Source organism: Monodon monoceros, unplaced genomic scaffold (genome assembly GCF_005190385.1).
Source record: "Monodon monoceros isolate NGI ecotype Baffin Bay Population unplaced genomic scaffold, NGI_Narwhal_1 Super_Scaffold_5, whole genome shotgun sequence".
Taxonomy (NCBI): domain Eukaryota; kingdom Metazoa; phylum Chordata; class Mammalia; order Artiodactyla; family Monodontidae; genus Monodon; species Monodon monoceros.
Window position 1 is genome coordinate 110,949,136 of NW_021703782.1, and position 23,622 is coordinate 110,972,757.

Consider the following 23,622-nt stretch of genomic DNA (forward strand, 5'->3'; position numbering starts at 1 on the left):
CTCTGTGGATCTGTGGCCCCTTCTCCCAGGGTCTGGGGCCTCTTTTCCCTGAGTCTGGGACCTCTTCTCTGTGGATCTGAGGCCCCTTCTCCCAGGGTCTGGGGCCTCTTTTCTCTGAGTCTGACACCCCTGTGCTCAACAGTGTTGTGGAAGCTTCACAGGCCTGGGCTGGCGGAACGTCCCACGTAAACTGTCTGGAGGGAGGAAGTGGCCTCGCCCTAGTTTCGGGAGCCTCCCTTTTCTGTGCCGGTGATATCAGCAGCCTCCTGGTGAAGAGGAGGCACAGTGCCCTTAGGTCCCCCTGCCCTCTGGCAGATGGGTGCTCTCGGTGTCCTGGCTGAAGGAGTAATCGGCTGAGCTGTTCGGGGAGGGCAGGCTGGGCGAAGCCTTGTGCAGCGATTCTCTGGTCGCAGGTCCCTTTAGCCATCACTCAGGGCGAGCCTCAGGGTAAGCGGCCCCCTGGCCGCCTCGGCCTTTGTCCAGTGATGGAGGACCCTCCGGGGGAGGCAGGGAAGTAAGTCTTTAGTCTCGTGATTTGCAATTTAAACTGAGATGATGGAAGTCCTCACAGATCAGCTCTGCTCTGGCCTGGGAGGGCGGCCCTGACCCCCGTGCACCGCGACGTAGGCAGTGTGATCCCGGAGTGGGTGGTGTCACAAAGCGCTGGATGGCAGGCCTCAGGAGCGCAGGGCACCCAACCAGGTTTAACCGTCCGATTCTTCCCAGTGACAGTGGAGCAAAGAAAAACAGCCCCGTGGCAGGCAGGGCAAAGGAGGGGCCTCCAAGTGAGGGCCTAGAGGTGGGCGCCGGGCTCCCCAGCGCTCCCCGTGCATTCCTGTCCTGGGGTGGCCCTAACAAAGCGCCACAGACTGCGGGGCTTACGCCACAGAATATATGCTCTCCCAGTTCTGGAGGGCAGAGGTCGGAAATCAAGGTGTGGGCAGGGCTGTGCTCCTTCCGGAGGCTCCAGGGGAGGGTCTCTCTTGCCTCTCCCAGCTTTTGGTGACCTCAGTGGTCCCTGGCTTCTCTCTGCCTTTGGCCTCACGTGGCTTCTCCTCTGTGTGTCTCTCTTCTCCTGTCTCTTAAAAAGACACTGCTCATTGGACGTGGGGCCCATCCTAATCCAGGATGATTTCACCTTGAGACCTTTACCTTGTACCAAGTAAGGTCACATTCTAAAGTTCTGGGGTTGAGGACATAGACATCTCTTTGGGGTTTTTTTGGGGGGAGCACAATTGGACCCACTGCACCCACCCTGCTAACTCTTTCTTCTGTCCAGATGTTGGCTGGGTACTTGGACTCCTGGTGGGGAGGGGTTTTGGGTTCAGGCCCTGGGCTCCTGGTGGGGAGGGGTATGGGGTTCAGGCCTTGCTGAAGGGCTGGGCTAGGGGATGGAGTGTGGTTGAGGCTATAGGAGAGGTGCACGTGGAGGTGTGGTGCCCTCAGGAGGGCAGGGGCTGGCAGGTGTTGGGAGTAGGTACATTTTGGCCAGGTGGAGATGGCAGGCAGCAGGTCAAGGAGGTGGACGTGGGAGATTGTGGGCTGGCGGGGCTGTGGTCACAGCTGGTTGGCCTGCACTCATTTCTCAACCCCTTGAGCTGCTCTGCTGCCTTCTCACTTCCCTCCGTTGCCCCCGCCCCCTCCTCCCGAAAATAACACCGGGGTTGGTGGCTGGGTGGGGGTGGGCCAGCAGGTGGTCGGGTACCTTGCTGACCTGGCCTGAGAGCTTCGGTTTAATGTTTAACTAAGGGTCTCTTCCGTGGGGGGTGGGCAAAGGCATTCACAGCCTTGCTTGGGGCCCCCGTGCCTGCACAAAGGTGGGCCTGACTGGCGTTAGAATGATGGCTGGATGGACGGATGGATGGAAGTGGGTGACGGTTGCCTGGAGCTGTCTGAGGTCCTTCTTGGTGGAGCCCGTCTGGATCGAAGGCCGTGGGTCATGACCGTCCTCTGTTCGTGGTCCCGCCATGACACACCTCTAGGGGAGGTGGAGCCTTTGGCCCCAAGAGAGAATTGCATCTGAGGAACAGAGCCTCTCACTGTCCTGCAAATATAATGGTGAAACTGTGGAAACAACCGGAATGCCCTGCGGGAGGGGGTGGGAGGGCATGGAATGTGGAAGAGCGGCCAGGCCAGGGGGAGATTCCAGATCCCGAGCGCTGTGAGCCGGGCACTTACACTGTGAGTGAGGCAATGCCAGGGCTCAGAATTGCCAGTTATTCCCAGCAGTCGATTTTGTTAAAAAAAAAAAATGCAGGCAATATTTTATAATAAGTTTAAATGGAGGATAGGGACTTCCCTGGAAGTCTGGTGGTTAGGGCTCCGTGCTTCCACTGCAGGGGGCACGGGTTTGATCCCTGGTCGGGTGGCTAGGATCCCACAGGCTGTGCGGGGCGGCCAGAAAAAAACGAAAAAGAGGATAATCTATAAAAATATTGAACCACTATGTTGTACACTTGAAACTAGTATAATATTGTATATTTCGATAAAAAAAATCCAAAGAAGGGAAAAAAAAAGCAAAGTCAAGGAGCTGGACAGAAAAAGACCCTAAGTGGTCAGTGGTGCTTTGGGCTTTAGGCCGGGACATCCTGTAGGTTTTCGCTTTATTTCAGTCCCGCCCCTCCAGCATGGAGTGGTGCCCCCCAGGCATGTTTCCTTCTCTGTTAAAATTGCACAGGAGGTGGGACTTCCCTGGTGGCGCAGTGGTTAAGAATCCGCCTGCCAGTGCAGGGGACACGGGTTCGAGCCCTGGTCCGGGAAGATCCCACATGCCATGGAGCAAGTAAGCCCGTGAGCCACAACTACTGAGCCTGCGAGCCACAACTACTGAGCCCGCGAGGCACAACTACTGAAGCCCGTGCGCCTAGAGCCCGTGCTCCCACAACAAGAGAAGCCACCGCAATGAGAAGCCCGTGCACCGCAACAAAGAGTAGCCCCCGCTCGCAGCAACTGGAGAAAGCCTGCGCGCAGCGAGGAAGACCCAACGCGGCCAAAAAAAAAAAAAAAAAAAAAAATTGCACAGGACCTGTTGGCAGCTGGTGATGGGGGAGGCTGCTCAGTGCCAGTCTGGGCCTCCGTTTCTCCACCTGGCCAAGTGGGGAGGGTTATTCCAGCCCGGAAGCAGCGGAAGCGTCAAGGCCTTGGGGAGAGTAAAGGGCCAGAGGGATGGGCTGCAGCTTGAGCCCCGGCTGACTCCGGGCCCTGGGCACCTGTGGGCAGGTGAGCGGTGCATCCTCCCTGTGCATCCTGGGCAGGTGGGGCCCGGCTGCGTGCTGGCTCAGCTTCTCTGTGCACAGATTTCCCATTCCTGCCTGGATGGGCTCTGTCCTCAGGCCCGGGCAGCCTCCCTCCCCCGCTCGGCTCCCACCCGGGTTGGGGTGGGGGGGCGGGGAGTCTGCAGCTGCGAACATTCCTGACCCACAGTTCAGGGGAGAGAGCCCAGCTGCTCGCCTGGCAAACAATGGAGGCTCCCCGCCCCCACTCCCCGTGCCCCCGCTCCCCGTGCCCGCCCTGCGCTCAGGGCCTGGTGCCGGTGCTGCTGGAATTTCCAGAAAGTGCAGCGTCTGAGTTGATCTTCACATGTTCTGACTGTCGGAAGGTGACGTCCTCGGGAGCTTGCTGTGCTGGCCCGGCTGTGTTTTCAGTCCTTTTGTGGGAACCACTCCTCCCAGGCCCCATCCAAAGTGGAGGAATCTCTTTAAGGAGTCTTGAAAGTAATGCCTACTCATGGGAGGAGTACAAGGAAGCACCTTAGAAAGGCAAAGCTCCCTGGACTCCCTCTCCCCGCAGGAGCTGTGTCACCGTTGCTTTGAGGCCCCCAGACCCCCTGTGTCCATCACCCATGCTGTATTTGCTTCTCCTCCTGGGAAAGCCAGAGACCCTCCCACGAGGCCAGGGCTTTGGGTGGAGGGCATGGGGCTGGGGAGGGGGTGGGTGGACCTCATGCTGGGGGAACCTTGCAAACCATACAGTTTTTGAAGTTTTCAAATGAGGTGTTTTTTTTTTAAATTGTGGTAAAATACACGTAACCAAGTTTACCATCTTAGCCATTTTTAAGGACATTCACTGTCGTGCTGCCATCAACACCGTCCACCCCGCAACTCTCTTCACCTTGTAAAACTGAAACTCTACCTATTAACCAACTTCCTGTTCCCCTCCCCCACCCCGGGCAGCCACCATGCTACCTTCTGTCTTTATGATTTGGACTACTCTAGGGACCCCATAAATGGAGTCACACAGTATTTGTCTTTTGGTGTCTGGCTTATTTCACGGAGCATGATGTCCTCCAGGTTCATTCTGTAACGTATGTCAGAAGTTGCTTCCTTTTTCGGGCTGATTCCATTGTACGGATAGACCCTGTGTTGTTTATCCGTTTATATGTTGATGGACGGGTTGCTTCCATGATTTTTGGCTGCTGTGAACACGGGTGTACGAGTATCTCTTTGAGACCCTGCTTTCAACTCTTTGGGGTGTATACCCAGAAGTAGAATCTCTGGATCATAGGATAGATTTATTTTTAATGTTTTGAGGAACTGCTGTATTGTTTTCCACTGTGGCCGCACCATTTTACTTTCCTGCCAACAGTGCACAAGGTTCCCATTTGTCCACATCCTCGCTGACACGTTATTTTCTGTTTTGTTGCTAGTTGCCACCCTAACGGGTGTCAGGTGGGTACCTCGTTCAAGCCAGTACTGATGCTGCGGGACCCCCTCCCTCCCCACGCTCCCCCGTGACCTTGTGAGGAGGTCTGCCTCCTCGGAGCTCCAGGAGTACATTCAGGTTCACTGAATCGGGGAGACCGAGGTTCTGAAGACGGGCAGTCCTATCCCAGGTCAGCCGGCGAGCTGCCCACTGTCGATGTAACCCCCTTCCAGGCTAACAGTAGTGACTGAGCCGAGGCCCCGATTCCGGAGAGTTCCGTGGTGCCCTGGAGCCAGATGGAGAGCAGAGGCCGCTCTCGCCGCTGGAGGCCCGGGCTGCCCCGCTGAGCCCGTGCTTGGCCGCAGTTGCATTGCCTTGGGAACCATAGTTCCTTCGCCACGTGAGGGAGAAGAGACTTCGGAAGCCGAGCCTGAGGTTTACTGTTTCAAGGGCGTCCCTTGTGCGGGGAGGCCCGGGGAGTGGGGAGAATGGGGAGGGCGCCTGGCGGTGGCATCGGGAGCTGTACCCTCACCGCGGGGCTTCTTCATGGAGGGTGAGGCCCCCTGTGGGGCCCCTAGGACCTGGGTTGCATACGATGGACGCCTCGTTGGGGCACGAGTAGTGAAAATTGGACTGAATGAAGGTCGGGGGCTCTCGGCAGGTTGGAGACCCCTGGGACAGGTACTGGGAGAGGTAGGGCCTCGGCATCGCTCCCCGGGGACCGTGGAGGCCACTTCTTCCCTGCAGACAGAGCCTGGGAGGCGGCCTGGCCTCTGCACTCGGGCCTGGCTGAACGTCCGCTTCTCCTCGTGTGGGTGTCTGTTGGGGCAGCAGGGGTGGGGAAGTGCCTTCTTTCCTCATCTAGCTAAAAACTCACGTTTATGGCTCACGGACCGTAGTGCAATGAAAATAAAGTCCCATTAAAAGTCCCCCTGCCTGGACTTCGAAAACCATTGCTCTCAGTGCACGTGCACCTGAAGACGTTTTCATGCTTGGCCTCGTTAATTACAACGCGGGCACGTACAGCACCACACGCACGCCCCACGCACGCCCACTGGCCGCCCCTCACACATAAGCTCCTGCATGCCTGCACCCCTGCCCCGTTTGCACAGGGCTGTGGGCCCCCCAAGGCTGGTGTGGGAGGAGATGAGCCTGGGGGGCCCAGGAAGCCCCCAGCTGCCCTGCAGGCGCCTTCCGTTCCTGGATGGGGAATGGTCCCCATCTCCACCGAAGCCTTCCCAGGAGGCACATGTGTATTGGCTCAGGTTTCACTGAGCGCCTCCTATGGCCGCCCCTGCCCGGGGCATTTGGGGTCCTTTCCAACATCTCAGGAGAGATGCTTCTTGAAGCTCCCTGCGGTGTCTGCGGAGAGCGAGGCAGCAGCAGGACATCATGTGGACACTGCTCCCCGGCAGGCCTTGCCGGCCGGCTCTGCATTAACCCCACCACCCCCATCCCCACAGGGCGACAGAGCCGATTCAGCGGCCTCGCCACGCAGATGGGGACGACAGGCCCTCAGCAGGTGGCCCACGGACGTTAGCTGCGGTGTGTGTCTGTCACGCCGCTTCTCAGAGCCGCTGGGAGCCATCGGGATGATAACCAAACGTGACGTTTTATCCGCCCTTCTCACAGTGATGTGAGCTGACGCAGGCGCGAGGCCCCTGAGCGCCCGGCGTGCTGCCTTGAGTGACAGTTTCTGCGGCGTTTGTGGCACTTTGGAGAAGGATGTATGTCCCTGGTGTTCGTGGTGACACAAACGCCGCACGTAATGTGTTGGTTTCCCACACGTGGAGGCCACTTGGCCGTCGGGTGGAAGTGCGGCGTGCGAGGGGGTCTCTGCTGCTTGCTGGTACTCCCTCCAGCCCCTGCTTGAGCAGGCGGGTGGCTTTCACTGAGCAGGGGTCCCCACTGGGGCTAGAGAACCACAGGCCTGTTTTGGGGTGCTCTATTTTGGGGTGCCCGAGCTGGGCACCTTCCCAAAGAGACTTGGAGGCAAGGGCGGGGGCCTGAGGCGTGTGGTGAGCCTAGAGCTGGGGTCATGGCGGGGCGGAGTTCCCAGGGAGGGTGTGGCAGTGGGAGGGTTCAGGATTTGAACCTAGATCTCTCTGCCTGAAAGCTGGCTGGACCTGCCAAGACCCCTCCCCCCCGCCCCAATTTAGGGGGTCCGAAGCTGGAGCTAAGCCCCCATGATATTCAGAGAAGCAGCAAGGAGGTGGGTCTGGGGCCCAGCACAGCCACTTCCGACTTCCGCATCTGGCTGGGAGTCTCTCTGGGGCCCTTGACCCCCAAAGAGCCCTGGGTTGGCCCTGGGGGGTCCAAACCACATTTACTGAGGGCCCCAGGGTGCCAGGTCCAGGATCCAGGGACTCCCAGCCAGGCGGGGCCGTTGGGGAACTTGTAAGGGGCAGGAATGGTCACGGGCTGGGACGACCGGTGGAAGAAACCAGGATTTTTGCTTCTGTTTCTCATCAAAACCCTCTTCACTCATCCATCCATCCATCCATCCCACAAACCTTTGCTGAGGGCCTGCGCGTGTGGCATCGTCCGTTGTGTTGAGGCCAGGCAGCGGGCGGTTCATGAAAGGCGCCTCCCACCAGCTGGAGCCTCAGGCTGCTGTAGCGTCACAGACTGGGTGCTGGCGTCAGCAGAGATTCCTCCTCTCCCAGCTCTGGAGGCCAGATATCTGAAATGAGGTGTTGCAGGGCCGTGCTCCCCCGCCCACTTCCGGAGGCTCTGCGGGAGGGTCCTTCCCACCTCCCTCAGCTCCTCGTGGTCTAGGCATCCCTGGCTGTGGCCGCCTCACTCCTGTCCCTGCTCTGGCCTCACCTGGCCTCTCCTCTCCTCCCCGCATCTCTCCTCTGTCTGTCTCTTAGAAGGACACTCGTCATTGGACATAGGGCCCACCCTGATTCAGGATGGTCTCAAGATCCTTAATTACATCTGTTAAGACCTTTTTTTCCAGGGCATGGACGTGTTTTTTGGGGACTATCTTTCAAGCCACTACGCTTGGCAAACAGCTTTCTCAAGCTTCAGCCTCCTTATCTGGAAAACGGGGGGTAGTGTCTGTGCTCGGACCATCCTGTTAACGTCTGCAGGGCTGACCTGCCTCTGGAGTCGGACTGGGAAAGAGGAGCTTGGAGGCGTGTGCAGAAGGATGCTCTGATGTTGACCTTGAGGCCACTCTCAGGCAGGAAGTAGAGATGGAGACGCTGGAGTGGCAGAGACAAGGGGCGATTTCACAGGGCTTGTGGGCCAGCGTGAAAGGCCTGGCTCGGGGCCGCAGGAGGGTGCTGGGGTGGTGGTAGGGGGCACTTGTGTCAGGCAGCGGCCGAGCTAATCTCTCCTAGCCGTGCCCGCCTGGAGGACTGGAGCAGCAAGAGAGCGGGATGGAACCCTCTGGCTCAAGCGAAGATGGTCGCACATAGAAACACTAGAAAAGCAATTTCCTGCCGGCTTTGTAGAAAACCTTTGCTTGACTCTGACCTTGAAGTCTTGACAAGGCGGGCTACGTTTTATCTGCCCCCTCCCCCCGCCCCGGCTCAAACAGGCCATTAGCTGGAGCAGCGGATCTTTTGAGGACTGCTGGGAACAGTTTCCATCCAGGCATCGGGAGGAAGTCCCAGATTATTCTTTCCTTGGGCAGCCGAGGGCTCAGAGGCGTTCCTGCTGCACTCCCGTGTGTGTTCCCTGAGCCTGGGGCTTGCGGCAGGGCCTGGCGCACAGTAGGCGCCTTTTAAGTGTCTGCGGACTATGGACAGAGTTGAGGACGAGCTCAGACTTCCAACCTAGTGTTTTTCCAGGATGGGTTTTCCTGGTGAGTTTCCCCTCAAGTGTCGATGAGGACGTGCTCCGAGATCAGGGTGGGGAGTGATGGCTTCACATCTGTCACCAGCTTGGTCCAGCCTGACCGGCAGTGCGTCTCCCTCCGGCTGGAGCTTGACCTCCTAACCTTGCAGAACCTGCTTCCCGTGGCTCAGCTGAGCCCCTCCCCATTTCGCTGGAAGCCCCCCCTCCGGGGCGTGGCGAGCAGGACCCCCCACGCAGCTGCGACCCACGGTGGAAGGCTGTGCGGAGGGAGCGGGCTGACTGAGCACAGCAGGGCCGGGAGCCCCAGAGGTGCCAGGGGTCAGCGTTGTGTGCGCAGCATCCAGGGGGAAGGGCGTGGCCGGGTGGGAGGCCAAGGCCCACGCCCATTGCTCCCGGAAGTGGCCAGAGGGCGCTGGAGATGGGTCAGGGCATTCTTGCGGGAGAAGGGTCCGGGCTCAGGGGTCAGGAAGCTTGCTGAGGCCGGACTTGGGGTCTGCCTTAGAGGCACCCCCTCTTCCGGCGCCTAGAAGGCAGACTGCGTTTTGAATCACATGGTGACGGCGGGAGGGTAATGTCCCGGGGAAGGGGAGGGGCCAGCATCACTGGGGAGCCCCTTCCTCCCAGGAAAGCTGGGATCAGGCAGAGAGGCACCAGCTCACGGAGATCAGTGCAGCTGTTGTCACCACATCGCGTTGGCCCCGGCCTCCTCCGATGTCGTTCCCAGAGGGGCTTCCCCTGCCCACGGCTTCGCAGGGGGCGGGGGCGGTCCCTCGTGGGAGGTGTCTTGCTTCGTGGCCCAGGCTGGACCAGACCACATGGGTCAGAGCTGGCCCTCCCCTCGCTGGGGGTTGAACCGGGTGGACCCCAGGCCATGAAACGGGCACGCGTGATAGCTCGTGAGTCGGGTAGAGGAATGCGCAGACCGTGGACATACAGAGCTCCGTGGAGGGCTTCCCTGGTGGCGCAGTGGTTGAGAGTCCGCCTGCCGATGCAGGGGACACGGGTTCGTGTCCCACATGCCGCGGAGCGGCTGGGCCCGTGAGCCATGGCCGCTGAGCCTGCGCATCTGGAGCCTGTGCTCCGCAGCGGGGGAGGCCAGCGTACCGCAAAAAAATTAAAAAAAAAAAAAAAACAAAAAAAAAACTCTGTGGAGCACCCGGCACAGGCCCAGCAGCTGGTGGATGATCTGTTACTGGAGAAAGTAGAATGCCATCCGATGATGTTTCAGCACCAGTGAGTGTTCGGCTTCAAGCCAGACGGGTGACTCGGTCCTTTCTGGACAAAAATCTAGCGGCTGTGGGGTAAGCCACTCGACGCGACGGCGAGGGGCGGGCACAGCGGTGGGCCTGATGCCGCCATCGCACGTGGCCTGCCTGTGATGTGGGGCGAGGCCAGCCCCTGGAGGACCTCGGTGCACAAAGAAAACCCCCTCCGCTCCCTGCAGCAGGCCCTGCACAGAGGCCGCTGGGGTTCGGCCTGCTGGCGCCCACGTGAGCCCCTGTCTCCTGGTGCGTCTGCAGCTGAGGAAACGGCCTGAGTGGAGGAAGTGCTCCTGTTAAATTGTCCAGACATAATCGAGTCCCTGACGCTCCTCAGTAAATGCCTGGCTGGGCCTGTGCGTTCCCTGCCTGGAGCAGCGGGTGAGCTGGAGGTGCACCGGCCTCTCCCCCTGGATTCAGTGTTGGGGGCGGTCACGGAGGCTCGGCCCCCGACGGTGTGGAACCGGGGCTGTGGAGTTGGAAGGACTGATTCTAATCCCAGATCCCGACCTCCCGAGCCTGGTTCCTTCTCTGTAAGATGGGTGATAAGTGATCCCTCCCTGCCGGAGGTGTCATTGGGCTTAGCAATTGGTGGACCCTACCTGGCTGGTGCACAGAGGCCCGAGGATGGTACTGATGGGTACCATCAGGGAGTGAGTGGTCATGGCCAACCCCAAATTCCACCTGCCCCTTTATTTTTGGAAGAGATGCTTCTGGAAGGGAGGGTTCCCACCATGCAGCTGCAGCCGTCCAGGGGCCCCAGATGCCTGTAAAGCCATCATGGAATCCCTGCTGCTTGGGGGAAAAGCTGGGCCATTTCGGAGATGTCAGTCAATGCTCTGTAGGCGGTCATCTGTTCATTCATTCATTCATTCATTCACTAGACATTGAACCCTGGCTGTGGGTCATTGCCCAGGGTATTTGGGACCCAAGGGGAGAAGAGGGTCTTGGCCCCCTACCCCCCATGGAATATCTGGCCAGCTTGTCACCTCCAGGCCCCCTGTTTGTTTACCCCAAGGGCCCCAAATTTCAAAGATCCATCCCAGTAAGCTTCTTCTATTAAATAGTAATGAACTCATTTAAGATGTTTTTTGGAATGAACGTGGCATAAATAAAACAAGAAATTAATTCCTTTTCCCGTTTTTTATTGATCAAAGACCTCGTCGTCAGCTGCCCGTCAGGCTTAGCAGCTTGGCTCCGGGCGGGGACGGGGGGTTAGCATCGCTCTAGCTGCAGCAAAGCGACTTGTCATCGTGAAGTGCAGTTTTAGTGCCGCTTGTTGAAATATTTCAGGAAACTCAGTGCTGTCCGTGGGCACTTTTTGGCGCCTGTGTTGTAGAGCGTGAACTTCAGATGTGGAGACCCCCGCCTTGCAGAAAGATGCAGGGGTTTTCAAACAAAGCTCCCGTTCTCGAGATACCTGGGTAGCTGGCATGCCCGGGTCCCTCTCTGGGGGTCCAGGGCTCTGTCTTACGGCTGGGGGGTGCTGGGAGGATGCTCTTCTACTCGCTGTTGTCCCGCTGCTGTGGCCGTGAGCAGAGAGCCTCAGACACGTCATGTCCTGGAGGCCTCGGTTCCTCCCCTGGCCCCTGAGCATCAGCTTTGAGGAGTTAGGCTGGTACGCTTAGAGGCCGGCAGAGGTGTGGACGAAGGGCCAGCTCCGTCTGGGGTGCGGCCACTCCTCAGTTCTGGCTGACTATGCCCAGGAGGGTGTTCAGATCACAGGGTCCTGGAGGGGCCGTCGGGGCCAGACCCCACCTCCCCCCTTGCAGGGCATGGTGGCCCAGGGAAGCTCTGGGCACAGGGACTTTGGGAGGTCCCAGTGTCAACTGTCCCTTCGTAAAGCAGTTTTCTTGAGTGAGGGGCCCAGCATTGTAGGAGTCAGTGGGCAAGGCTTCCTCATTTTACAGATGGGAAAACTGAGGTGGGAGAAGATGGGGCCGTTGAGTTGGAGCAGGCACAGCCCAGCGGCCAGGCCAGGGTCTGGGCTGGAACGTGCGTCTGTGCCTTCCTGCCCTGCCCTGGAGACCCTGGGGGTGGTGGGACTGTGTGGTGGAGTGGGTGGGCCGGGGATGCCAGCCAGAGTGCCCAGAGGAGCTTTGCGTGTCGGGGACCACGTGCGGGGGCGGGCGGAGGGGAGGAATGTTGGCAGGGATGTGGGCCCCAGTCACTTCTGGGAGCTGAAGGCTCCTGGCCTCCTGACTTAGCCTGGGGGCAGCCAAAGGGACTTCTTCCCCTGGGACAAGCCCTGTGAGAGGCAAGAGGGCACCAGGAGAGGTCACGCCTCTTTTTGCCAAATCTCTGAACCTCGGTTTCCACACCTGCAAACTAGGGCTCAAAGTGAAAGTCCATCGTAGGGATGGATCAAATGCAGACCTAAAAGCAGAAGGTCTCAGTAAACAATGAAGTGGGGCGTGCTGGTCGGTTCCTGTGTGTACAGCAGCCCTTCCAAATTCCCCCACCCACTGGCCGATTCGTGAGCCACGATTTCTGTGTGTGGAGGCTGCCTGTCAAGTCCAAAGGCTGCGCTCCTACCTTCAGTGTCTCCCCATCACCCCGGCCAGACTTAATTTTCCTGCAAGTATTATTTTCTTTTTTTAAAAAAATCTTATTGACTCCCTGCTCAGAAACCTATAAACTATCAAGAGTCTGGCCTTGGAGGTTAAACGGACCCAGATCTGTTCCCAGCTCTGTCACGTCCTTGCTAGTGACCTTGGGCAGGCTAGGTAACCTCCTGGGACCTCAGTTTCTTCGTCAGTGAATTAGGAATCGCTGTAATGACTCTGGGATGCTGTGAACAGCCCATCCCTTAGCCCAGAGCCTGGTGCCATGGAAACCCTTGCTACGTGGGAGCTTTGGAGATTCTTATGAGCCAGTGTGAGATGCCTGGGATCCCCGGACCCTAGTCTAGCCCCTCACTGTAGCAGTGAGACTTGCCAAGCACACACGGTGGGGGAGGGGGGTTGGAACCAGGAGCCAGGTATGCACAGAGGGGTGAGTCACATCCCACAGAGCCCAGTATCCGGGGCCGGGTGCCTCCCTCATGGCCCAACACAGCTCCCTGGGGGCTCCAAGGGGCAGGGCAGCCAGCCAGGCCTTGAACACACAGACCCCGCCCCTTTCCCTTATCCTGGGCTTTGACAGGGCTTCCTCTCCCCCCTTCAGGCAGGGGCCTGTGGTCATCATCCCAGCCGCACTGTTCCTGGCAGGAACTTGGACCCACCCATGGTCTAGCTGCCCTGAGCCTCACTTTGTCCATCTGTGGAATGGGGTGCACAGCTCAGGGGGCCGTCGCAGGCGGTAGTAGGTTTGTCACTGGAGCAGGACTGCAAGCAGCCGTTGTTACCTCCCTCCCTCGCCCTGTGGGCGGTTCCCTGGCCACCTGCATTCAAACCACAAATCCCGGGCTCCCTGCTGCCATGTGACCTCACGCAAGTGGCTTCAGCACCCGGTGCCTCAGTTCCCCCTTTTGCACCAGCCTCTCAGTGCTGAGGTGCGTGAGCAGTGGACGTGAGCTCTGGGGGCCCCGTCCCAGTACTGCCTGGGGGACAACAAGCCTGGGCGGGGGTGTAACAGGAGGGGCCCTCGTGGCCTGAAGGCTGCCCGCCCAGTGGGGAAGGGCCTCTGTGTCTCCTCCACAGGGTGGGGCTGTCCCTGGCGGTGTCTCCATGATCAGTGGGTTGACCACTAGGAGGCCGTAGTGGAGCCGCTTGAGCCTGGCCAGGAAGTACCCCCCCCGCCCCCGCCCCCGCCCCTCGAGGGTGCACGGGGGCCACGAGGCTCAGACACGGCCCCTGGCTCTCAGGACCCTGCTCTGCCTATCACGTCCAGGATCCCCGCGCTGGGGCCTGGGAACAGCTAAGTGACAGGTGACAGTGAACAGCAGGCCTGGGCTGTCCTGTCCGGCTGCGCCTGGGGAGGTGGGCGGCGGCCCGTGGAGCCTGTGCCCTCACGCCAATCTGATTTCAGCCTGATCAGGTCGGAGGAGGCTGAAAAGGGCCTGGGACTAGAGGACATAGGCGGTCCCGCCTCTCGGCACAGTGGCCAGGCCTCAGTGAGGGATTGCTTGGCCCCCCCCCCCACCCGCCTCCGCCCCGTGTCTGGGGCTGGGGGAGCCCACGCCCCACAGGATGCCCTCAACCAATACAACGGCGCTGCCTCCGGTCTGGGCCGCTTGTCAAGGGGCCAGTTTTCCCGGGACAGACCCTTATTGGGGCCGCCCTTCATAGAGGGCCCCACCGGCCGAGGAGACAGAAGAATGCCACTTACCCCTGAAGCCACAGGGACACGGCCGGCTGTCAGGCCTTCTCTGGCCACAAGACAAGGGGGGGCAGCTTCAGGCTTCACGCTGGCCGCTGACCTCGCCCACTGTCACCCAGCCTGTGGCTGAGACGTGCCTGCAGCCGCTTCAGCCCTGGTCCCCTCACCCTCACCCCTCAGGAGCCTCTGTCCCAGAATCAGAAGCCGATTCTGCTGGGAGTGAGGGACCACGTGGCTCTGATTGGCCAGGCTCCGACGACGCACCCTCCCAGCCCAGGGGTGGTGGGGAAGGAGGGGACTGGAGGAAGGTGAGTCTCTGGGCCTCACTTTCCCTAATTGTCCAATGAGGGAGACGGTGACCATATCCCTTATTCAAACGGGGCCACTTATGGGAATGAAAGGGATGCTGTTGGTAAGCACACCGGACAAGGGGGACCCAGGACTCAGGGCATCCTGGAGGTAGGCCCCATCCTCTCAAAGGGCCGTCACCGCTCTGGAAGCACACGTGGGTTCAACTCTTGGCTTGGCCACCTTCTAATCTGGAGCCAAAGTTCTCCGCTGCCTGGGCGTCAGTTACCTTACCTGTGAAATGGGGTGAATTCCTGGAGGGAGGGCAGAGGCTGCAGCGCAGCGCCAAGCGCACAGGCACCCGTGGACCGCTGCCGGCCCGGGTGCTTTCTCCCAGTCCTGCCGTGCCCCTTGCCCTGCGGTCTGAGCCTGTCTGTGCGGCTGTTGTCCACTGCCAGCCTGGGGTGGGCCCAGACCACACAGGGAGCGGTTCTGGAAGGTGAGGGGCCCGAGTGGCCACATTGGGGTTGGGACCAGGCTGGGCAGACACTGTGCACACGGGTCGCCTGCCCCGCCTGAGCCCCCAAGGGAAGCCTGGCCTTGCCGGCTGCCATTATGGTTAGGAGCTGTGTAATTAACTCTAAAAACGGGAGGCTGAGGAGGAATTAAAATAGAGGCTTAGTGGAAATCAGAGGCGAGTGGTGTAGAAAAGGCTGGAGCCGGCTGGACGCCGCAGCCGGGCCTGCAGGGCGGGCGGGAAGAGGGTCTGGAGCTGCAGGGCTGAGGGGGCCGGCGCAGCTCTGGTTCAGGCCCCTCCTCCGGGTGGGGGGTGGGGGTGGGTTGAAACAGCTGAAGTCGCGGTTCTGGGCATCTGAGATCCAGGTGACCGCAGGGTGGGCTGTCTCTTGGGGTCTTGGTGGAAGAATGTGTCCCAGCCCCTCTCCCAGTTCCTGGTGGTTCCTTGGCTCCTGGGAGCATCACCTTAGTCTCCACTTCCGTCGTCACGTGGCCTCCTCCCTGTGGGTCTGTTTTGTGAATTAAAATTTTTTATGGTGGTGAAATATACAAGACATAAAATTTACCATTGGGCCTTCCCTGGCGGTCCGGTGGTTAAGGTGCCGCGCTTCCAATGCAGGGGGCGCGGGTTCGATCCCTGGTTGGGGAAGGAAGATCCCACATGCCACGGGGCGGGGTGCGGCCCAAACCACAAATCTACCTTCTTCTTCTGGGGATCCATTGTGTGTGTTATGCTTCACAATAAAACAGGTTAACACCAATAACAGACAAACAAACAAATTTACCTTTTTAACCGTTTTTAAGCGTACGATTCAGTGGCATTGAGTACATTGACAGTGCTGTGTAACAGGCAGAACTTGTTCATCTTCCTAAAGTGAAACTCTGTCCCCATTAAACACTAACTCCCCAGCCTCCGCCCTCTTTCTGTCTCCATGGATTTACTTATCCTAGGTCCCGCATGTCAGGGAAATCCTGCAGTATTTGTCCTTTTGTGTTTGTGTTTCTTCAAAAATGTCCGGTCAAGGAAGACAAAGACTGGAGTGTTTTAGGTCCACACGTTCAAACCAGTAGCTGTAGCCGGTTTTGCTATTAAATTTAAATTCATTAGAATACAGTTACCTTAAAAGTGCAGTTGTTGGGCTTCCCTGGTGGCTCAGCGGTTAAGAATCCGCCTGCCGATGCAGGGGGACACGGGTTTGAGCCCTGGTCCGGGAAGATCCCACATGCGGCGGAGCACCTAAGCCCGCGAGCCACAACTACTGAGCTCACGTGCCACAACTACTGAGCCCATGCGCCGAGAGCCCGTGCTCCGCAACAAGAGAAGCCACCGCAATGAGAGGCCCGCGCACTGCAACGAAGAGGAGCCCCTGCTCGCCGCAGCTAGAGAAAGCCCGCGCGCAGCAACAAAGGCCCAACGCAGCCAAAAATAATGAATAAATTTATTTTAAAACAAAGTGCAGTTGTTCAGTTGGACTGGCCACATCTCAAGCGCTCAGCGGGCACGTGTACCTGGTGCTGCCCTACTGGACGGCGCACACAGGACATTTCCATCCTTCCAGAAAGTTCTGTTGGAGAAAGCTCTTCTAGGTTCATGGAGACAAAAGGGACGTGATGACTAAAATCGTGTGTGGGCCGAGATTGGATGCTGGGCCAGAATATATTTTTTTCTATCAGGACGTTTTGACTGTCCTTTATCTTTATCTATTGAAGAAATGTGAGTCCTGTCTCTAGTTGAGGTAAGGTGTGGGACCTACGTTAATTGCCTGATTTTGACATTGGTGCTGGGATTGTGGAGGGGGGTGTTCTTGCTCTCAGGAAATACACGCTCAGATGTTTGGGGGAAGGGGGTCACGTCTGCATTTTACTCTCAGATGCTCAGAAAAAATACACACACACACAGACGTACACAGATAAACAGATACACACTGATACAGAGATACACACACATATACACACAAACACACAGATACACACAGATAAATACAGAGATACAAACACAGATGCATCCTGATACGCACAGATAAACACACACACATACACACTGAACCACACAAACACACAGAGATACACAGATAAACACACAGTGATACAAACACAGATATATCCTGATACACAAAGATAAACGCAGAGAGATACACACCCAGATACCCACACACACAGATAGAGAATAGTTAATATACTACAAGCATGTAAGCTGGGGTCTTCTCTGACCAGTGACCAGCTCCAGCCAGGAGGGAGGAGTGGCCCCATGAGGGGGGTGCTCCCCAGCCGGGGGTGATGCCCACTGGGTGCACCTGGGTGGGGAGATTCGCATCTCTGCTGGGGCGCCGTGTGCCCTGTGGGCGTTCTCAGCACATCTTGGTTTACGCTGGGCCTGCGTAGCTTCTGATTCTGACTCATCCTTCATCTAAATCTGTCTGTTCGTCTGAATTCCTGGTGAGGAGTCCAGGCTCTCTGCAGGTCTCTTGAATTTGAGCTGTTGGGCCCTTAGTGAGTGGTTACCATGGGGACAACTGGTCTGAACCCTGGGTTAGCGTTCAGCTGTGTGCACCGTGGTCCTCACCTCGTGGACGCCCACGCCGAACTGGACTGTGTGGGCTGATGGCTCCCACCTACCTAATGCCCAGTCTGTGCCGTCAGGGTGGATAGTTAACCCAGCCAGGCACGTCCTGTTAGGGAACCAGGCCTCAGGAGCCGAAGCCACTCTCCCCTGGTCCCGCCAGAGTCATTGGACAGGATTCGAACCCAGGGCCCTGTGACTGCAAGGTCTGCGCTCCAGGCCACCTTGCCTGCTGCCCCCAAGTCTTTACCAGCTTTTTCCACGGGGACTGAAGCTGGCGACCCTGTTTGCCCCCTCACCGCATGCCTCCGATTGTGTTGCCAAGCCCGCTGCAAGCTGGGAGCTCAGACTCTGGGTTACTGGGTGGAGGAGGTACTGTGGATGCGGATCTGGGATATTTTTTTTTTTTGGCGGTACGCGGGCCTCTCACTGTTGTAGCCTCTCCCGTTGTGGAGCACAGGCTCCGGACGCGCAGGCTCAGCGGCCATGGCTCACGGGCCCAGCCGCTCCGCGACATGTGGGATCTTCCCGGACCGGGGCGCGAACCCGTGTCCCCTGCATCGGCAGGCGGACTCTCAACCACTGCGCCACCAGGGAAGCCCCTGATCTGGGATTTTGATGCTGGCCTTTGTGCTCCCAGTGGCCCTCTGCCTGTCTGGCATGTGCTGCTCCAGGGGTCCCCATGGCTGCTGTAGGGCTTTGTCATGTGTAAAGTAACGGGGGCTGCGTCTGTGTGGGGAAGGCAGTGTGCACTTGTGTGAGTGCCCGCTCTGTGCCTGCTGACTGAAAAGCAGCCTATTTTGTTCCAGCCGTGATTGTCGGAGTTGAAACGTGTGGATCCCTGGGCAGGGGCACGGGGCAGATGGCCAGGAATGGCCAGGGCCAGTGGGATGGCCGTGGTGTCTTCTCCGAGCAGGGAAGCGCTGGTCCAGGTCGGCGCACGGAGGCAGAGTTTGCAGCTGTTAGCGGTACTGCCCGTACAGACCGTGCAGGTTGAGTAATTTTCCCTTCTCTCCTCTAGTTCCTGTGTTTGAAGAACATTCGCACCTTCCTTAAAGTCTGCCACGACAAATTTGGACTCAGGAACAGCGAGCTGTTTGACCCCTTCGACCTCTTCGATGTCCGAGACTTTGGGAAGGTGAGTGGCCTCTTTCCGGGATGGGCCCCTCCGCGCAGAGCCCGGTGGGCAGGTGCAGGCCTGGCTGTGTTACAAACAGGAGGGGGTGCATCGGGGGCTGGGGCAGCAGGACGGCCCCTCCCGCCTCTCAGGCTGCTCGGGGTGAAGTCAGGCATCCTGAATCCAGGAGGATGAGGGGAAAGCCGGGCCTGGACGAGGCCAGTACCGGGGATGCAGCCCTGGCCCTGCCTTTCTAGCTGAGCGACCCTAAGAATTTACTTCCTGCCCCGAGTCTCCCATTCTTTGTGGGAGAAAGGGCACCAGCTCCGTGGGTCAGCTGAGGTGATGCAGGTACTGCTTTTACTGTGGCGCTCCGAGAAGGGAGCCGTCAAGATTATACTGAAACAAGCAGGGCCGTCTGGCTCTGAGCAGGTGTCGGGCAAGGCGGGGGTGGGATTACCTGAACTCCCTGGTCCCTGGAGGTGATTCCCTGGGTCCGTGGCAGATAACCCGGGAAGTCTCCCCGTGTTCTCAGAAAGTGTCCCTGGCAGCTGTCTGGGAGTCCTGCTGGCACAGGTGAAGGGAACCTGAGGCGGGGCAGGTAGGTGCAAAAGGCCAGGTGAGGGTATGGCTCGTTGCGGCTTCCTGGTGAGCCTGTGTTCAGAGTGTCAAAGCAGGGTGTCACGTTCCATCTGGAAGCCAACAGTTCCAAGGTCCCTCATTTTAAAAGATGGGGTCAGGATGTGATACCTTGTTGATGGATCAGGGGCCGAGGGCTTGAATCAGGCCTGGCTCTTTGCCGCCCTGTGGCCCAGCTGTTCCTGAGTTCCTGCGTGCTCTTGGAGGGCCCTTCCCTCTGCTGCCGGCCCAGGACTACCCGGGGCCATTTCCACCTGCTGGTGGGAAATATCAGAGATATTTATTGCCTGCTTTATCTGAGGACCGTTATCGTAAGGGACCTGGTGTTTGCGGACGAGTTTTGTGAATACGTGGTTTATGAAACGCGAGGGGAGTTTTGTATTTGCACTTGCAAATGCTGAGGAGTCAGTTCCAAGAAGAGCCCTTATTTGAAGTGCTGTAAAGTGTCAAATTAGCATCAATGACTAGGAGTTTCCCATAAACCACCTGGGCCTGACGGTCCTCTTCTTTAGTTCTGAAATTCTCTAGAAATGAGATTCCAGGACCTGTTCAAGAGCCTGTCTCTTAGTGTCAGCACTCAGCTCTTAGAGGTTTCTCTTCCTCTCTTAAATGACTCACCCAAGTCCCTCTGGCTGTAGGGCACTTGCCCAGGACTCTGAGGCCACCTTCTTCCCCTCTGCCTGGGGGTGTGTCTGCTGGGGCAGGAGCCTTGGGAGCTTGCATGGAGCTGTGCTGGTGTCCTTTCCCATAAGCGGGCTTTTCTCAGTTTTCACAGTCTTGCTTTATAGATGGCTTAGAACCTCTCTCCTGTTCTTATTTCTCCTTGTGACCAGCAGTGTGCCCTGGGCAGGGGAGAAGCCAGTGGCTCTGGACTTTGGGGAACGGCCTTCGGAACACATACACACACACACACGGACACACGCACAAACACTGATACACACAACTGGTATTTAAAATAATTGCATAGAGGAAAAGACAGGATCAGCCCTGGCCAAACCCATTTCTTGGCCAGCTGTGACACACAGAGCGCCCGGTCTGTAGTAGGTGCTCATCACTTTACTTGAGCCGAGTGCAGTCATGTAACACGTACATAAATTTGGATTTGACTCTCATCACGTGAGCTGCCAGCCATGGCCGAACACTGTGAAAGGGGGCACCCCTTATGGTCGTCAGCGGCTCCAGTGGGGTGGTTTGGCCCCGGCGGGGCGTGCCAGCTGCCTGCAGAGGGGCCGCTCGGGGCAGGCCAGGAGTGGGCAGGGGATCTCGACTGTGAGTCACGGTGTGGGGGCCAGGAATGCAACGCAGGAGCCGAGGGGCCTGGGCTCAGCCTCACGTCCTGCAGGGAGACCCGAGGCTCTGGGAAGGGCAGGGCTGCCCTGGTTCCGTTCCTGCCCTTCACGTCGACTCCGACAGACCTGGTTCACAACCTGGGTCCACTTACTGGCAGTGACTCTGACCCACCTCGGTTTGCCAAGGACCACGTGGGCCGGGGAGCCCTCTGCCTGGTGCCCGGCCCATAGTAGGTGCTCATTAAACGGCGGTGCTGCCCCCAGGTTTAGTGACCAGCACAGGTTGGTGGCAGCTTCCCCTCTCTTAGTTTCTCTGCATCGTTTTATTCGCGCAGACTTCCGGAGCCCAGCCTGGCCCTCCCGCCGTCCTCCCTGTGTCTGTCTGGCTGAGCATCCGTGTACTGCTCTCCCACTTACCTGCCTAGTTTTCTGAGCGTGGTAAACCCGTGGTCAGCAGCCTGAGCTGAGTTTGACGTGGGGCCAGCAGAGGCTGGGGTGCCGAGAGGAGCTTCTACCCACGTGGGAGCCACTGACCAGAGCCTGCTTTGCTCGGCTCGTCCCCCCGACGTCCGGGGACAGGATCCCCTGGAAAGCACGCACGTAAGCAAGACCCCGGCTCCTCCCCGCTGCACCGCTGCCTGCCCTGGTCCCGTTTGGGGACTGTCCCCGCCCCAGGGCAGTTGTGGACGGGCAGGTAGAGCTGGGGCTCCAGACTGCAGGACGGGAGCAGGTCTGGGGAGGTCGGGCCCCTCACTCAGGTGTGACTTCCTGGGATGGGCTTGGGAAGGCCGTCACCATGTGAGAGTTGGCTCCGAGCACAGAGACAGCAGACACTCGCCCAGATTCCCGCGGGCCAGATTTGCCTTTTGCCCTCCAGGAGCCCCATCCAGTGGGGACGCCGAGGCTAGTCCAGATGTGCCTGGCGGTGCTCAGTGATGTCAGACCATGAAGATGTGATGCTTGTTCTGCTGTCCCCTTACTGCCACCACCAGCCCGGCGCGGGCAGAAGGATCGATCAGTAGGGCCGAGTCCAGTCTCTGCTGACCGGAATTACCTGGAGCCTGTGTTGACAGTGACACTGAGGCCGATTCTTGCCTGGTTGGGAAAGGGCTTGGGGGTGGCTGTGGTCTCTCGTGGGGGTGGGTGGGAGCAGGGCTTTAAGGTTTCTTTTGCACTTTTTGCCTGGGCGTCCTCCACTTACATAGGATTCAGGAGCAGAAAGAATCCTTATGGGATAGCTGGCTACTTATTCTTAGGCTGGTTTAGAAATTTCCAGGTCTTTTTTTTTTTTTTCTTTGCTATTATTGAAGGAGGCTTGTAGCATTCAGGTCCTGTCTGGGTTCTGGGTGGTGGTGTTCTTTTACTAAACAGCTACCTCTCAGCTTCCCAAGTCTCTCAAATTGGAGTCATTCCTTGAGAAGCGAAAAGGCATTCACTCCTTGGTCCTTCCACCCATCTACCCGTTAAGCATTCAATTGACCAAGAATTTATTAAACACTTACTATGGCAGAGATCAAACAGAGAGACTTGCATGACCTTTGCCTTCCGAGGGTCACCCAGATGAGCCGTTGTGCAGGTCACGGTAGAAAAAAGGGGTGGGAAAGTGAAGGCTCTGAACTCTGCCCCTGGAGCTGGCCGTGCTGGCCCGCCGTGTGGCCGTGACCCCGGAGCCCTTCCTCTGCCGTGTGGGTGCGGAGCGGGTCACGTGCAGTGTGAGCTCGGCTGCAGCAAAAGCCCCCCGTTGTAGGGGAGTGATCAGCCCTCTTCCCAGGAAGCCACCGAGCGGAGTTGGGCTGATGCGCTGGCATATTCTTCCTGTTTCCAGAACCAGCAGGGTCCCCCGCCCGCCCCCTGGCCCCTGGCCCCTGGAGAGGAGCTGATGTTTTGGGGTGCATGAAATTCCAGAAGGTGTTTCCTGACCCTGGGAGGAGCGCTGGGAGGGGCAGCTCATGCCGACTGGGCTCCCTCTGCTTCCCGGCCCGCGGCAGGCAGGTGGACCCCCGGAGACGCTGGAGGGCTGCGGGTCCCCGGGTGCAGCCAGCCTTCTCATCCATCCAGAGCACGGCGATGGAGGGGGTGGGCGGCGGGGAGGGGGGCTTCCTGTCGGTTAGACCCAGTGTGGATCGCGCTCTGCGGGTACTTGGACTCTCTGAGCTTTCGCTTCTGCAGGGATAGAACGAGGACGTGACTCCAGGGTGCGGTAGTGTTACGCGGCCTCGGCCAGGAAGCAAACATACGGGTCTTATCACTTTTACTAGTAATTTGTCCCTCTGCTCACCCATCCGGCGAGCTCCAGCAGGCGCTGAGGGATCCAGAAAGTTGGTTCCGGAAGTCTTTTTTTTTTTTTTTTTTGGCCCCTGTCCCTGGTATTTTCCCGAATGGTCGCATTAAAGGTATTAGGTTTCTGCTCAAACCAGTCCCGTCAGGGAAGGTTTGAGCGAAGGGCCCGAGATGGGAGCTAAAGGCCAAGCCGCCTGGTGTGGAGAGCGTCAGCCGGTGGGGCTTGCTGCTGAGACCCGGGCCCTGCTCCCTCCTTGACGGCTCCTTCTCGCGTTCCCTCGAGTCCTGTTCTGGGCGTCCGTCAGATGCACAGGGCCCAGGAAGGGAAGGAGCGCGGGAAGGCCGAGTGGGCGGCTGGGATGGGCTGGGTCTTCCCGGGGTGCCTTAGCGTGGAATCTGGTTGGCAGTTTTGGACGGAGGATCCTGGTGAGGCTGCAGGGTTTTTGTGGCTTTCTTCTGGTGTCTTGGTCCCAGGGATTGTGGATAAAAGTCACCGTGGAAGCACAGCCTCGTCTCCTCGCTGTGAGCCTCCTAAGTAGGGCGGTGAAGTGGTGGCTTTGCCAACACGTCTGGTCCCGCCTGGCATTGCTGCTGGGGTCGGTCCAGGCAGTGACCCTGGGCTGGCGACTTTCCCGGAACCTCATTTCCGCATCTGGAAGATGCGAATGGTCGTACCAGCTCTCCCCCGTTGATCGGCGCCCCACGGGCGCTGTGTTACGGACAGCTCTTCGTGTGGACTGGCACCCGGTGGTCAGTGAACAGATGGAGATTTCACCATCATCTTTGTTATAATCCTTTGTGGACCAGCCACCTACTGGGCGTGTTTACTTGCACCGTGAAGCCAGGGGTGGAACTGAGAAAGCTTTGTAGGAGGCGAGTCTGTCCTCTGGGTGGGCATCAGGCAGGGAGGGAGGAGGGAGCGGAGGCCCAGGGGGTGGACCCCAGCCTCCAGGAGGCCATGGCCGG

At 58.6% G+C, this 23,622-nt stretch overlaps 1 protein-coding gene across 3 annotated transcripts in view; it reads left to right on the forward strand.

Annotated features, from left to right (window-relative positions):
• The window catches only part of VAV2 (vav guanine nucleotide exchange factor 2), a 177,849-nt gene that overhangs the window by 22,142 nt on the left and 132,085 nt on the right, over positions 1 to 23,622 (forward strand). For all 3 annotated transcript variants that reach the window (XM_029202502.1, XM_029202500.1, XM_029202501.1), the window contains exon 2: positions 18,353 to 18,469. In XM_029202502.1, coding sequence (XP_029058335.1) covers positions 18,353 to 18,469 — 117 coding nt within the window. The remainder of the gene's footprint in view (positions 1 to 18,352; positions 18,470 to 23,622) is intronic.